Source organism: Pleurodeles waltl, chromosome 3_1 (assembly GCF_031143425.1).
Source record: "Pleurodeles waltl isolate 20211129_DDA chromosome 3_1, aPleWal1.hap1.20221129, whole genome shotgun sequence".
Lineage (NCBI taxonomy): Eukaryota > Metazoa > Chordata > Amphibia > Caudata > Salamandridae > Pleurodeles > Pleurodeles waltl.
The window spans coordinates 368,185,406-368,200,882 of record NC_090440.1 but is presented as its reverse complement, the minus strand read 5'-3'; the positions used below and the strand labels follow the sequence as shown (position 1 = coordinate 368,200,882).

The 15,477-nt window shown below is 43.8% G+C and overlaps 1 protein-coding gene across 4 annotated transcripts in view; it reads right to left on the bottom strand.

Annotated features, from left to right (window-relative positions):
* GABPB1 (GA binding protein transcription factor subunit beta 1) overlaps positions 1-15,477 on the bottom strand; it is a 368,057-nt gene that overhangs the window by 209,093 nt on the left and 143,487 nt on the right. For all 4 annotated transcript variants that reach the window (XM_069222548.1, XM_069222545.1, XM_069222547.1 and 1 more), the window contains exon 5: positions 294-488. In XM_069222548.1, the coding sequence (XP_069078649.1) occupies positions 294-488 (195 nt within the window). The remainder of the gene's footprint in view (positions 1-293; positions 489-15,477) is intronic.

Sequence of the window (15,477 nt, the reverse complement as noted above, 5' to 3'; positions counted from 1 at the left end):
AGCCGATCTGTGTTCCAGAGAAGCATTTTAACAGTGTCTGGTGCATCTTTTGGTGAGACAAATGGAGCATTAATAGCAGCATTGGCTGAGCACCCCAGAGATAAGAATAGAACAATTAAATGAAAAATTAAAAGACAGAAAAACAAGGTGTAATATTCCGAACCCAGCATTATGACAGGAAAGTGAAAAGCATGCAAATCTACAGCAAACAGTTACTACGATCCAAATGGAGGCATGACAATACAACAGCAAGTTAATCATCAGTAACAAATGTATCTAAGCAGAATAAATACCTGCAATGTTTCAGCAAGATCTTCATTTCCATTGTCTAATGAGATGTCAAATGCAGTCTTGCAAAATTTACTTTGTGCATGAACATCAGCTCCATATTTGATTAAGAGTTCAACCACATCACTGTGATTATGTTCTGTAGCCCAGTGAAGAGCAGTCATCTTCAGCATGTCTTTAGCATTGATATCTGCACCATGCTGAACAAAGACATGAAATACAGTGAAAAAATAGTCCATTATAATTGTTTGTTACAACAATCTATGTACATCACATCTTTTGGCCCAACATAACACATTTTTGGAGCTCATCAAAGTTCAGAATTACTGTGTGCCACATTGCTGATTTGCCTTATTCACATCAAAGTACTCATACATTTATGGCTGCCAGGCACACTCCATGGTAAATGTTGTAGGAAGCTGGTGTTGTGTGTGGTGAGCACCTATGGTGTTATCACCTTATACCAGGTATCCCCTATTAGTGAGGTGTGGACAGTGTCTAGGAAGCCAGGGCTCTCTAGAGGTAGCTGTGGATGAGCAGCTAAGAACCACACAGCTACAAAAATAAAGGTACTTCATTATGGTAACACAAATAATAAAATACTGTACAGGCAATACTCCACTAGGAGGTGAGTAAACACACTAATATATAAACATTAGAAGTCAATGGTTAGCAGAGAAAGCAATAGCTAACAGAAAAATAATAGAAAATACTGAAGGCCCTAAGGAGAGACCAAACCATATACTAAGTAAGTGGAAGGTGAAAGGCAGTCCCCCACTCAAGGACGGGGAATCTGTAGAGGGGAGCTGGAGGAACTAGGGACCCCAAAAGGTAAATACCAGGGTGCCCCCCAGGGACCAGGAGAGAGGGGATAAGTTCCTGTTTTTTCCCCCAAATGCACAGGAAAACTTTGGAAAAGGACTGTGCAAGACCCAGACAAGACTAGAAGAAACCAAAAGGTGGATCCTGACAGAGGAGGACCTACAAAAGAAGGGGACCAGGTCTAGTTCGAGTTGGAGTGTCCAGCAGTGGCAGGAGCCACTACTTACCCTTCTGTGGTTGCAGGACCAGGGTGACGGTGGATGAAGAGTCAGTAGTGCAGCACAGGAGCAGAAGAGGAGTTCCAGGAGTAATGCAAGTGATGTCCCACGTTGGCGGTCATTATGTAGTCAGTCAGTGATACTGGAAAAAGACCAATAAACCTTGCGAAATGCAAGAGTCGATGATGAAGGTTTTGCAAGGCTGAAGAGGACCACCAAGGCCCAGGGGACACAACCCAAGGAGTGGAGTCCAAGGTGAACTTCAGCAGCTGGGAGAGTCACAAGAAGAGAAGCCAGCCCTCACAGGCAGCCCACAGGAGTGGCAGTGAGGTCCACTCAGCACACCAGTAGAGCAGTCCCACGTCGGTGGAGCAGCAGGCAGAAAACTGTGCATTGTAGGAAGAGTGCTGGAGGCTGGGGCTACATGGAGCCTGATGTTCCCTTTGAGAAGGAAGAAACAAGCCTTGGTAGCTACAAGAGTCGCGGTGCACAGGGTACTGTCTTGCAAGGAGAGGCAAGAGCTTTCCGTATCCCAAGTAGGACAGCTGGTAGAGAGGACCAAGGGGATCACTCCAGCCCACCAGCTGTGATGCAGGATCCAGGCAATTCCGAAGGAGAGAGGATCCACACAGCCATTTGTCGTTGCAGTTGGTGCCTGCGGATGCGGGGGAGTGACTCCTTCACTCCAAGGGAGATTCCTACTTGCTTTTTGTGCAGGCTGAAGATTCATCACCCTCAGAGGCTGCACAGCTAGGGAAATGTTACAGTTGCTGGAAGGAGCCGGAGAAACAATGTTGCAGAGCAGAGTTGTCGCCGGAGTTGCAGATTGTTAGTTCCTGGAGGGTCCAGTTGCAGTCCCGGTGGCCAGAAGGTGAAGTAAACTATGCAGAAGAGTCCTGCTAGAATCTTGCATGTCGATTCTGAAGACACACCCAGAAGGGATACCCTAAATAGCCCAGGAAGGGGGATTGGTCACCCAGCAGGGTGGCCATCTACCAGGTGGGGGCTGTGACATCACCTGCCTGACCTGATCACTCAGTTGTCCCAGGGGCCTCTGCCCACCTTGGATTCAAGATGGCAGAATGAAGTGGCCACCTTGCGGAGCTCTGGGTGACCTGGTGCAGTGACCTGTAGTGAAAGAGTGCATGCACCATTTCACGCAGGCTGCAATGGCAGGCTTGCAGACACATTTTGCACTGGCTCGGGTGGGTGGCACAATACATGCTGCATCCCATGGGGAACCCCTAGTGCCCCTTGCCCCGGGTACCATATACTAGGAACTTATATGAGGGCACCGGTATGCCAATTGTGGGGTGTGAAAAGACCCAAGCGACCAAATTTAGAGGGAGAGAGCACAATCACTGGGGTCCTGGTTAGCAGGATCCCAGTGAACACAATCAAAACACACTGACAGCAGGCAAAAAGTGGGGGTAACCATGCCAAAAAGAGGGTACTTTCCTACATACGTATAATCCCTTTAACAAATTCTTATTTTAATTGTGTTATTTCATTATTTATTGAGCGTTTTATCTTTTTCATCACCTAATTTTCTTAGGGTTTACTTTAGTTTATCAAAACAATTTTCCTATCTTTATTATTCACTGTGCATTGTGAAACTGAATCTAACCTGAATACTAAAATATGTAAAGCATCACCGGGTCTTTGTCAAAACGGATAACCTCAATTTCAGTTATATATTTAAGAAAAAAATTATTATTGCACTCCACACCTTTCATCGTACTTCTGACCCTTTACTCTATTCACCCTCTCAAACGTTAAAATTTTTCTTTATTTATATTAACTACATTGAGAATAAGCTGAAAGACATCAGTTGTGGTAGTCCCAGATTGGGCCCTGATATAGTACCTCTTTTACTGCATACATCAGACTTAAACTTTCTGAATTATGTTCAGCCCCCGCCCCCCATTATCAATCAGAAGGAGCACTGCTCTATTACTAAATACAAGTATTATCTTTGAGTCTACTGCAGAAATGTAGATCAGATTACTAACCACTGAGCTGCACTTTTCTAACATCAATACATATTTTAAATTTTTGCTCCTTGGATATGAATGTCGACAGTTGTCTGATTACCTTACTCGATTCAGTTCCCAACCACAAGGGACAATGCCCTGTCTGAACAACATATATTGTGTACAGATAATCAAAGGACAGTGGGTTCACAATCCTCATTCAGGCCAAAAACCTTTATTTGAGGAATTTAAGTTGTGACAAAGTGTCTTCAAGAAAGAGAAAAGTAGATGTAAGAAGAAGGTGGAGATAACACAGAAGTAACACAAGAACAAGATATTTTAAATCCATAGCAGAGGTTAAATGTAATGGCTTCAACTATAATCTGCACCAGAATAGATTTTAAATAACAGAAGTTAAACAGTCATATAAAAGGTAACAAGGATGGATATAATTAGGTTTAGAATGGGTCTAAATTCTTCTTTTGGGCCTCTTCTGCACACAAATATCAGTAATAAATTACCAGTCCTCTATGGTGATAAGGAACCTCCTCCACAGCATACTTCTGCATAAGTGTTGAATTCTTTTTGCAGTAGGTATTTCTGATAGCCAGTGTTCTGGGTGGTGGACCTGAAGGAGGCAGGGACCTGAATTGAAGAGCATATCCATTCTGAACAATATCAACACCAATTGTCTGTTGTTACTAAGCTTCACTCTTCTAGATGTTTGACAGTACTTCCCCCTACCAGAGTGACAAACGGAGAAGGGGAAGTAACAGCTTATTGTTCAGCCAAGGTTTTCTTGTTGCCATGGCTGCTGCTGGTGTTGTTGGGGAGACCTATGAGGGGTTTGAACTCTCTGAGAGAAATATCTTCTATCATAGGGTCTGTACCTCCTACTGTATTCTTTTCGCTTCTCCCAATCAACAGCCTTCAAGGTGTCCCTCTCGGTTTTCATTCTGAACATCTCCTCATCTGCATGAGACCCAAAAAGAGTGTCCTGAAAAAGGTAAATTTAAAATTTGATGCTGTGTTGGGGTTTGAGTCTGCTGAATTTGAGCCAAGTTGATCTATGTGCACAGAACCCAAGACAACAGCTATGAGCAGCAAGATCAGATGTATCAGCTGCCGCACTTGCCTGGGTCGCCACCAAGCTACCTTCCCTGTCCTGTTTGGAAGTTACTCCATAATTATTTTTAACAAATCCCAAAGACACCTGTCACACCTTCCCAACAAAGAGGAAGCACTGCCATTCTTCACTGTAGATGCTGATTTTCCACACACCTCTTTGCCAAGAGCATCTATTTATCTGCAATCTTGGTCTGGTGGCACAGAGACGAAGGCGCAACATTGTGGAACCTTCTTGCTGCAGCTACAATGACCAAATCTGGAGGAGGGTATGATCCGAGGAACAGTGAGTCCTGGTCAGGTGGCTTATATTTCTAGGAAGTTGAGATGGGGCAGATTTCAATGATGCAGGTATAAGGAATAGTTGCATAGCAGATTCTAATAGGCCAGGAACCAGGGGAAGTAATGGTTGTGTAGTTGTTTCTGATGTAACGTCTGAAAAATCACAGAAGATAGTGTAGTAGTGGCAGGAGCAACATTGTTGCTCCTTTTATTAACACCCCATTAAAGGTAAGAAGCTAATATACTGGATACACTTGCCAGAGGTGCATCTGTCAGAGTGGGTGAGTAACCTCTATCTGATGAGAAGTAGTGGTAGTCCAAGATAGAGATCTTCTTTGTTAGAAATTGGATTTCTGGTTAGCACAGGTATGCACCCTGTTGAAGCAGGAACCACAACGCTAGTCAGGGTGAGTCAGATATACATTAAAAGTTAACCTGAGCTCACCTTTTGGTAGCTGGGCACAGAGCAGTCAGGCTTAACATAAGAGGCAATGTGTAAAGTATTTGTACAACACTTCAAACAGAACCGCAGGGAAAACAACACAAAAAGACTACAGATCAGGTTAGAAAAATAGATTATATTGTTATGAGCAAAACAAGAACAAAGCTACAAAAATCCAATAAATATAAGTAAAGATCTGAATTTTGAAAGAATAAATATGTAAGTAGCTCTTAGAAGCAAGAAGCACTTATTGGGATATCTGGTCAGGCTGGACCGGGACAAAGTCAAGCGTTTAGGCCGCCCGCGACGGAGAGCAGGTCTACTCCAGGAGTCACGCAGGGTTGGTTGGGCAACAGCACCTTAATCCTTGTTGCAGCATGAGGTGCAATGATGCCCATGCAATTGGGGTGGTGCATTTAATTTCTCAATGCAACTGCAGTGATATGTTGGCTCTAAGTGTGATGCGCTGGTTCCGACTACAACACTCCGGGTTAGTCCACGCTGCAGGGCCGATGCATCGTATTTCTCCACACAGTGGCTGCGATGCACTGGTTCCGGGGGTGATGTAGAGTTTCCGAGGGTGATATGCCAGCCTGATCCCTGCAGCAGCGGTGATGCGTCAATCCCAATCTCACAGCAGACGATGCATCTGATTGCCACAACAGCGTAGATATGCAGATTCTGAAAGATGCAGTATTTTATACTCACTTCCTAGGGCTTTGGACTGGATTGGCATCCCTTGGCAGAGCAAAGCTTGCAGCAAGCAAAGTGTAGGTGCTCTTTGGAGATGGAAGGGAAATTACTGATGTCACTGAGACTTCAGAACAGGAGGCAAGCCAGCAAGCCCTTGGAATCACTTTGGTTCTGGGATGTAAAGATGCAGGTCCACCCCTTCTCACTCCCAGGCAAGAGGGCAGCAGGTCAGCTCAGCAAAGCAAGAGTCCAGCTGAGTAGCAGCTCAGCAGGGTGGCAGTACTTAATAGTAGCATAGCAGTCCTCCATCCTGGCAAAGCATCCACAGGTCCAAAAGTGTACTATCTTGGTGGTGTGGGTCGAGTTTTTATACCCAGTTGTACCTCTCAAGTGGTGGAAGACTTCAAAGAAGGGTCTTTGAAGTACAATTTAAAACCTGACTTCACCATAAGTTGTGATTTTAAGATATGAGTTCAGAGACACCAAAAATGTGACAAACGTATCCCTTCCAGATTTGGAATTACATTTATCAAATGTAATAAGGTAACACCAATGTTATCTTATTGGAGAGAAAGGCCTTGCAGTAATGAAAACGAATTTGTAAGTACGTTTTTATTTTTACTACCAAGGCATGTAAAACTTAAACGTACATGCCCTGCCTTTTACAAACATTGCATCCTGCCCTGAGGGTCAAATAGGGTCTACCTTAGGGGGGACTTGTATGCATAAAAAGGAAGAGTTTAGGCCTGGCACATGGTTTATCTTGCCAGGCCAAAGTGGCAGGATAAACTGCACAGACAGGCTCTGCAATGGCAGGCCAGAAAAAATGGTTAAGGGGGTACTTAAGTTGTGGCACAATCAGTGCTTCAGGTCCACTAGTAGCATTTAATTTACAGGCCCTGGGTATGCGTGGGGCCCTTTATTAGGGACCTACAAGTAAATTAAATATGCCAACTGGACATCAGCTAATGTTACCATGTTTTAGGGGAGATAGCACAAGCACTGGTTAGTAGTGGTAAAGTGCACAGAGTCCCAAAGCCATCAAAACACGGTCAGAAAATGGAGGGAGGCATGCAAAAAGTTAGGTGGGGGGGAGGCCACCCTGACATTGATAGGTCTAACATTAGTTTTCTGTGCCTAGATCTGGATCTTATGCTTGATATTTTAGATTGTCTGGATTTGGATCTGGTTCTAGATGTCACTTTAGAGTCTGGAGCAGTGACGTAGTAGACTCCTAGATCTTTGTGGAGACTTACGTGGCAAAGCTGTAATATGTGGGCTACATATGGGCATTGCTGGGGTTGTAGGGAGAAGAGAAAGCGTGCCTTGAGAAACATGGGTAGAAGCAGACCCTCTAGGAGATGATGTACTTGAGATGTGGATTACTGGTGTGACCTTTGATGGTGAATAAGTTAGAGAACACTCAGAGTCCAAAGTATTAAGAACATGTCTATGTTGTAAACTTTGAAGCCAGCAGGTAGAAATACTTAAAGTTGACTGGGATTTGGCCCTTGATGTAGAGCGAGGCCTAGATTCAATTGTGGGTGCTGATTTTGTTGGCAAAGACTGCGACGTGTGCGTGGATGTAAAATATTTTTCCTTCAATGTTGACGGTGGCATAGTCGTTAGTCTCAAAGTCGATGCCTGCTTCGACATTGATAGGTGGGGGACTGTCAACAGTGATTTTGACACCAACATATGCTTTGGACATGAAAACCCAGAATGCTTTGACATTGGGTGGTGGTCCGATGGAGTTTTCAACAGTGTACCAGCCTACTGCAAGCACACCAGTAATTGTTCTGTCCTTGACTTCATGTTTCTCGACATTGACCAGGAATGTCTCCTATTATGATGATTGTGATGTTTCTTTCTGGATCTCCCTCTGCAAGAGTCCTTGGAGCAAGAGGAGGGCACTCTGGAAGAAGTCTGATCTTACCCCAAGGCCCCTTGATGAACCGGCTGTAGTGACTTGCCTTCTTTCTTGGAGACCATGTAGTCTGATTTTTTTCTCTGTCCTTTAAAGTATGCTTGGAAACCTTCTGGAAGTGACCACAAGAGAATCAGGAAGGCAAACAAGACAGACAGAGAGAGGATCTGTCTGATCCTTTTTCGTGCCACAGGAAGGATACTTCACAAAAACGTGAAGGCAATCTTGACAAGAAAATAAACTATTTTCTATTCAGAAAAAAATCTAACTGCTCTCTAGGTGCTGAAAAATGTCAAATCACTTCCAAAAGAAAAGTTTGAGAGAGATTTTCCAGTGTTTGTGGCCAAAAAGGCATAGCTCAGTGCCCAAGGATCCTGTTACCAGGAGCCAGAAACACGAACTTCCCTAAATGTCACCTGTGACGCATGAGGTGATATAGGGGTACTGTGAGGGTCAAAGGCACAATGCCAGCTCTTTTTACTATCCTATGAATGGATGTTTATTGGCTAAGAATGTCTCATACTCCTTTTACTTCAAAGAAAAAAAAAAGGTTTGTGAAAGATTTCCCATGGTCATTTTTCATTAATGACACATTTCTATGAAATTGGTTTCTTTTTTAAATGAAAATTCAATGTAATCTGGCTGTTTTTAGCCCTTCTTTAGGCTGCAGACATACATGTAAGGTACTACGCACAAAGTTTAAAATTCATATATGAACAATTTTAAGAGTGCTCCTTGATCTACGCACATGTGCAGGACTACTCAGTGCCTATGACTTTTGATAAGGATCATCTGGAAGATAACAGAGACCTAAGGGGGTGAAAACAGGCTGCAAAGACTGATAAAATGTTAACAAGGAGTTTTGTTTTTATTTAATTTGTACAAATTAACTTAATGTTATGATTACTGACAAAGACAGCCTCGAAATTAGTTAAGTTTTATTTATGATATACAATCAATACTTTAGCTGAATAATTGTTTGTGGGAGATACACTGAAGCCGTTCATAATAAAATAAGATCATGACATTACGAAGAAGACCGTCACTAAATACTGGATTTATTGTTTTAAAATAGTAGGAATATTATTGTCCAGTAGAGTGTATTCCAGGTGGCTTTAAGTTTGTAAGAGTGAAGCCTTACTATAATGCATTATACACCTTAAGGCACCAACTCAAAAAAAAAAATGCCAGTAACAGTACTATTGTTTTGGACGGAGTGCTGTAATTTGGAGTTATCTCTAGAAATGCAAAGCAATGCCACTTTTACCTTTCTCCAATAGTGATTTCAAAATTAAATTATTTTATATAATTTGTAAGACAACACTGTAATTTGACCAAGATCTGGCTGCCAATCGGTGCTGCTCCTAGACAAAGATTTAAGCTTCTTATTGAGTCAGGATGCCACCATTCCTCTTGCTTAGCTAGTCCCTAGTTACCTCTGAGCGAACAGTTTTCAGCACCAACTTAATTGCTTATTTTTCAGATGTATTATCTTCTACCCTTTTTGGCCTCAAACACTGACTTCGTCTATTTTGTGCTAGTTTATAGTAATTTCTTTTAGTGATCGTGTCCATTGTATTAATTTTGGGATGGTCACATTGTGAGACAGTGATTAATCAGCAATTTACACAAATTCATTCAACGTTAACTGGACTTGTAATCAGATTTCTCTTCCGGTGTTACACTTTGCCATATTAAGGTGTTCTTTTCCTGCACAAATTTCCATTTGAATGGCTTGAATTTAATAGGGAGTGGAGGTGGTTTACTTCCATGTGAGATGGTCCCAGAGCAAATTTCCTCACTGATAGGAAATAATGTGGTATCCTCTAGACAAGGTACCTTGAGTTTTACAGAGTTTACAGGTGGACGATTTGGCATGGTGTTGTCAGACAATGGTGAAAAGTATGAAGAAGGGACTTTAAGATGGCTGCCGAGCTTCACCTTGATAACCTGTGAAAATGACATTTAGGGATGTTTGTGAGTGACTTCTGTGATGCATTCTTTAACTGACCATGCTTATCAAGGTATCAAAAAAGGGAGCAGTGTCTCTGAGGAAAACCGCTGCTCATTCCTGAGCCGCTGGTTCCCATTAATCTTCCTTCCCGCTCTATTCCTTTTTCGACTCAGTCCTGGTTGTGGTCTTCATTTAAGGCATTATTGGAAGGAGACTCTTGAGTTTTCTACCACATCTTGTCTACACTTGTGGTCCTGTATCATCAATCCCTCAAGTAAGGACAATTCCTCTAGTTATCAACGAGCTCTTGTCTACGCTTAAAGTTTGTGTAGGCGCTCCATTTCTAGCTAAGTATTGGACTGTCTTTGCTTCTGTGATGTGAGAACTCCATCTTTTCAAAGGATGATAAGTCGAATTTGTGAACTTAGTGCTAGCCTAGTTCTTAATGCCAATGCATATTTCTATAAATGCAATATCCATCATAAAATCTACACATCAGAACTGATAAAACTATTACTGTCCATTAACTATACACCCATACCTATTAAAAGAAGGGCTAATGTCTCTTGGCTTCCGGGTAGGAGTGTGTTTTATGAGGTATTATCACCAATTACTAGTGTAGAAGATAAGAATTATAGTTTTTTCTTTAGGCATTTCTGAATGATATATGTATGTATTTAAATGTATGTATGAAGGTACTCTTCAGAAGATGATGATGGATATGGATAAGACCAGAACAGAACTGCAGTAGAAGAAAGAATATAGGAGAACACCCTATTCAGGACCAGCCGCAGTCTCTTCTCTATACCATTCCCCTTGTCCTTGTTTATCTACTTGAAAATTGTTCTAGTGTGGTTTATACGAGTAAAGGAGCCCTTGGGAGTTACCATTGATATGCTCCTGGGGCAAAGCTTGGAACCTGACACTCGCTGCAAACCATCAAGGTGTTCAGGGCCACCTTCACTCTAACACCAGCAAGGTGTTCAGGGCTGCCTTCATGGGTCAAGCGCCTGTAATCACATCTGGAATTTTCTTTGTATTGATGAAATTCATGATTTTCTGTAGGATCGACGCACTCTTACTTATATTGCAAACCAAAATATTTTTGAGAGACCTTGTTCCACAAAAAGCAAACGTGCACAAGATGACTATTCCCCAAACTAGAGAAGCAGTGTCTATGTGGGTAAACTACTGTGAAAGGCCAGGGACACAACATCTACAACTTTAAGCTAAATATGGGGGCACAGACTACAGCAGCTGAAGAAGAAAGAGCATGCAGGGAAAGGATCAAATGATGTAAAAGGCCTAAAGACAGTGGATTTCCATTGAATCAGATTTCAATTTACACAGTTTGGGAAAAAAAGGGAACTGGTTAGAGGTAATGCAATGCTCTATATGATGCATGCATATAGCTTCTGGTCCAGTCACTGGTAGCATGGTACAACAGTACAACATTGAGACTGGTAGAGAGCCAGGATTACCGGATTATTGTAAACGGTGCAATGGCATTAGCAAACAGGACAATGATTTCCATTTTAATAAGGCAGGAACAGAATTCCAGAGACTTGGAAACACCGCAGAGAAACAATATACACATATGGTTGTGTGGCATTTTTCAAGATTAAGGTATGGAAAAGTACAGAAACCTCAATGGGGTATTAATCAAATACAGATGTACAGAATCATACAAAGATGAGTGTGAGGCACGCTGTCTTATGGACTAAAAGGTCTCAATAACTCACATGAAGCTAGTGGATACCCCTGTCCCTGAAAACAGCTTTTCAGTTTATGATCATTCAAATTCTAATTCCAGAAGAAGAATTCTCCCCAGAAGAACAATAAGGTGAATTCTAAATAATTACATTTTTGCTTTTTTTAAATACAATATTGAGAGATGTAAACATAAGTTGCTTTACTGCGATTTCTGAAGATTTTGAGATTTTCCTTGCTAATATTCACAACGTTTAAAAAAAAAAAAAAAAAGTTTCACAGTGAAGTCTAAAACCTCCCCTACCCTGGTACACTTAAGCAGAAAAGTTGACACACTGGAAGAACAAGTTACTTACCTTCCGTAACGCCTTTTCTGGTGGATACACTAGCTACCTGTGGATTCCTCACCTAATGAATTCTCCCAATGCGCCAGCATTCAACGGCAATTTTCTTCCCAGCTCTGCACGTCGACGAGGACGTCACAAATGCCCGACTCCCATGCAACGCCATCTGACATCATTGAGGCAATAAGACGTCCTCGCAGTCGTGCTGGCGTCAGTTTTCACAATTTTTTACGTGCCTTTGAGGCGAACAGGGGAAAACCGACAACATATATTTGACATGAATACATCAACCAAATATTTAAGATCATCATTTAATCAAAAGCAACCGCAAAATATCAATTAAAAATAACCATACACAAACATTATATATATATATATATATATATATACACACACACACACATATATACCCATATAAATTTACAATTGCATCGATATATATATATATATATATATATATATATATATATATCTACAATATACAGATGCACACCCAAGGAAATCTTGGTATGACCATACAGGGAACGGGGAGGCGGGTGGGACCGTGAGGAATCCACAGGTAGCTAGTGAATCCACAGAAAAGGCATTACCGAAGGTAAGTAACTTGTTCTTCTGATGGATACAGCTACCCGTGGATTCCTCACCTAATGAATAGAGTCCCAAAGCAGTACCGCACTCGGTGGTGGGAGCCTGAATGGTCAAACCAAGAAATCCTGCAGCACGGACCGTGCAAAATGGCCATCCCTCCTAACCTCTGAATCCAAGCAATAATGCTTTGCAAAAGTGTGGAGGGACACCCAAGTTGTGGCCTTACAGATGTCAACCACAGGAACAACTCTAGCCAAGGCCAAAGAGGCCGACTTAGCCCTGGTGGAATGGGCTCTAATTCCAACAGGAGGAACCTTCTTTACCAAAGAATAACAGATTTTAATGCAAAGAATGACCCACCTGCATAGTGTTCTCTTGTGGACAGCCCTGCCTTTCCTCTTTCCCACGTAACCGACGAAGAGCTGATCCTCCAGTTGAAACTCTTTCGTCCTGTTGATGTAAAAGCTCAACGCTCTTTTAGGATCCAGTCGGTGCAGCCTCTCTTCCTCCTTTGATGGATGAGGAGGAGGATGGAAGGACGAGAGTGTTATAGACTGCCCTACATGAAAGGGTGTAACAACCTTCGGCAAGAAAGCCGCCTTGGTCCTCAACACCACCTTGTCCACATAAAAGGAAGTGAATGGGGGCTTAACACTAAGTGCCTGAAGTTCACTCACCCGCCTAGCAGATGTAATGACAACCAGAAAAACAGTTTCCAATACCAACAACCTTAAGGGGCATGAATGCATCGGTTCAAACGGCGAACCCATCAGAAATGTTAGCACTAAATTTAAATCCCACTGAGGCATAATAAAGGGAGTGGGAGGAAACCTATTAGTTAGGCCCCTTAGGAACCTTAAAACTATAGGGGACTTAAATAAAGAGGATTGGTTAGGAAGACACAGAAAGGCTGACAGTGCCCACAGGTAGCCTTTAACAGTCGCAACTGCACAACCCCCCTGTGCCAAGGATAACGCAAATAATAAAATGGCAGACAAGTGGGCACGTAAGGGATCAATTTGCTTCTCTCCACACCAAATCACAAATTCAGCCCACCTGCTAGCATAGATAGATTTGGTGGAGTGTCGCCTGGCCGATAAAATAACATCCACCACTTCTGGTGGGAGAGAAAAGGAACTCAGATTGCCCCGTTCAATCTCCAGGCATGAAGGTGCAGGCTCTAGAGGTGGGGGTGTAGAACCTGCCCCTGCGACAGCGAGTGGAGGTCTGCCCTGTGAGGGAGACAGAGCGGAGGGCACAGCGAGAGTTGGAGAATATCTGTATACCACACCCTTCTTGGCCAATCCGGAGCTATCAAGATAACTTGGGCCCTGTCTCGGCCAATCTTCCTCAGAACCCGAGGGATCAAGGGTATGGGGAAAACGCATAAAGCAACTGGCCGAACCAGGACATCTGAAACGCGCCCCCCAACGCTCCTTGCACGGATACTGGAGGCTGCAGAACGATGGGCAGTGCGCGTTCTCCCGAGTGGCAAACAGGTACACCTGAGGAAACCCCCACATCCAGAAGATGTAAAGGATCAGGTCTGGATGGAGATGCCATTCGTGATCGGCCGAGAAGTGCCGACAGATTGTCTGCACATACGTTCAGAACCCCGGCCAGATGGTTTGTTACCAAACAAATCTGATGGTCCTGAGCCCAGGACCAGAGCCGCAGAGAGAGTCCCTACTCCTCCTTGCTTGTTTATATACCACATTGCGGTAGTGTTGTCCGTCAGGACCTAGCCCGACTGACAGCGAAGGGAGGGGAAGAAGGCCTTGAGACGTATCGCCTGCAATTCCAACAGACTGATGTAAAACATCTGTTTCACTGGAGACCAATGACCTTTGATCTCCAGGTCCCCCAGATGAGCTCCCCACCCTAAAGTGGAAGCATCTGTTATCAACGTGGCCACTGGAGGAGGCAGCGAAAACGGCCGTCCTTGGGAAAGGTTGCTGCCCGCTGCCCACCATCGTAGATCCGCTGCAGTGTCTCTGGAGATCTTTAACAACTCCTCGAGATCCCCTTTGTGTTGAAACCACTGCCTGCGGAGGCACAACTGGAGAGCCCTCATGTGCCAGCGTGCATGAGTGACCAACAGAATGCATGAAGTGAACAGACCGAGCAGACAAAGGACCTTGAGGACCGGAACTACCGCTCCACTCTGAAACATTGGAATCAACACCTGAATGTCCTGAATCCGCTGAGGAGGAGGAAAGGCCTGATTCAATGTGGTGTCCAGTATTGCCTCTATGAACAGGAGGCGTTGAGAGGACTCCAGGTGAGATTTGGGCATGTTCACCGAAAACCCCAGATCGAACAACATCTGGGTTGTCATCCGCAGATGATGCAGCACGAGCTCCGGAGAACTGGCTTTGATCAACCAATCATCCAGGTAAGGGAACACCGCTATTCCCTTCCTCCTGAGACTTGCTGCAACCACCGCCATCACCTTCGTGAATACTCGAGGTGCGAAAGTAAGGCCAAAGGGAAGGACCGCAAACTAAACCGAAGATACTTCCTGTGAGACTTGAGAAGGGGGTTATGAAACTAAGCATCCTGCAAGTCGACAGACACCATCCAATCTCCTTTGTTCAACGCCAAAAGCACCTGCGCTAGTGTCAGTATCTTTAATTTCTCCTGTTTGAGGAACCAATTCAAAACCTTCGGGTCCAGCATAGGTCTCAACTGACCATCCTTCTTGGGGATCAGGAAATATCTTGAATAACAACCCTGACCCCCTCTCCTGCTCTGGAACCAACTCCCCCCAACTCCACTGCACCTTTTGATAAAAGGACTAGAACCTCCTACTGCAACAACAGGAGATGGTCTTCCGCACAGAAGGATGGACGGGGAGGGATGGAAGGGGGAAACTCCCGAAAGGGAAGGGCATGCCCTTTCCTCACACTGTTGATGACCCAGGAGTCTGAAGAGACCGACTCCCACATACGGAGAAAACAAATTAGCCTTCCCCCTACAGGAGAAGAATGGGATGGAATGGATAGAGGACTAAGGCTGCTTCCCCTGTTGCACCCCTCTGGAAGAAGAGGCAGGGTGCTGCTGGGTGGCCCCTCTCGTCCTAACCCTAACCCCCCCCAATAGGTCCTATAG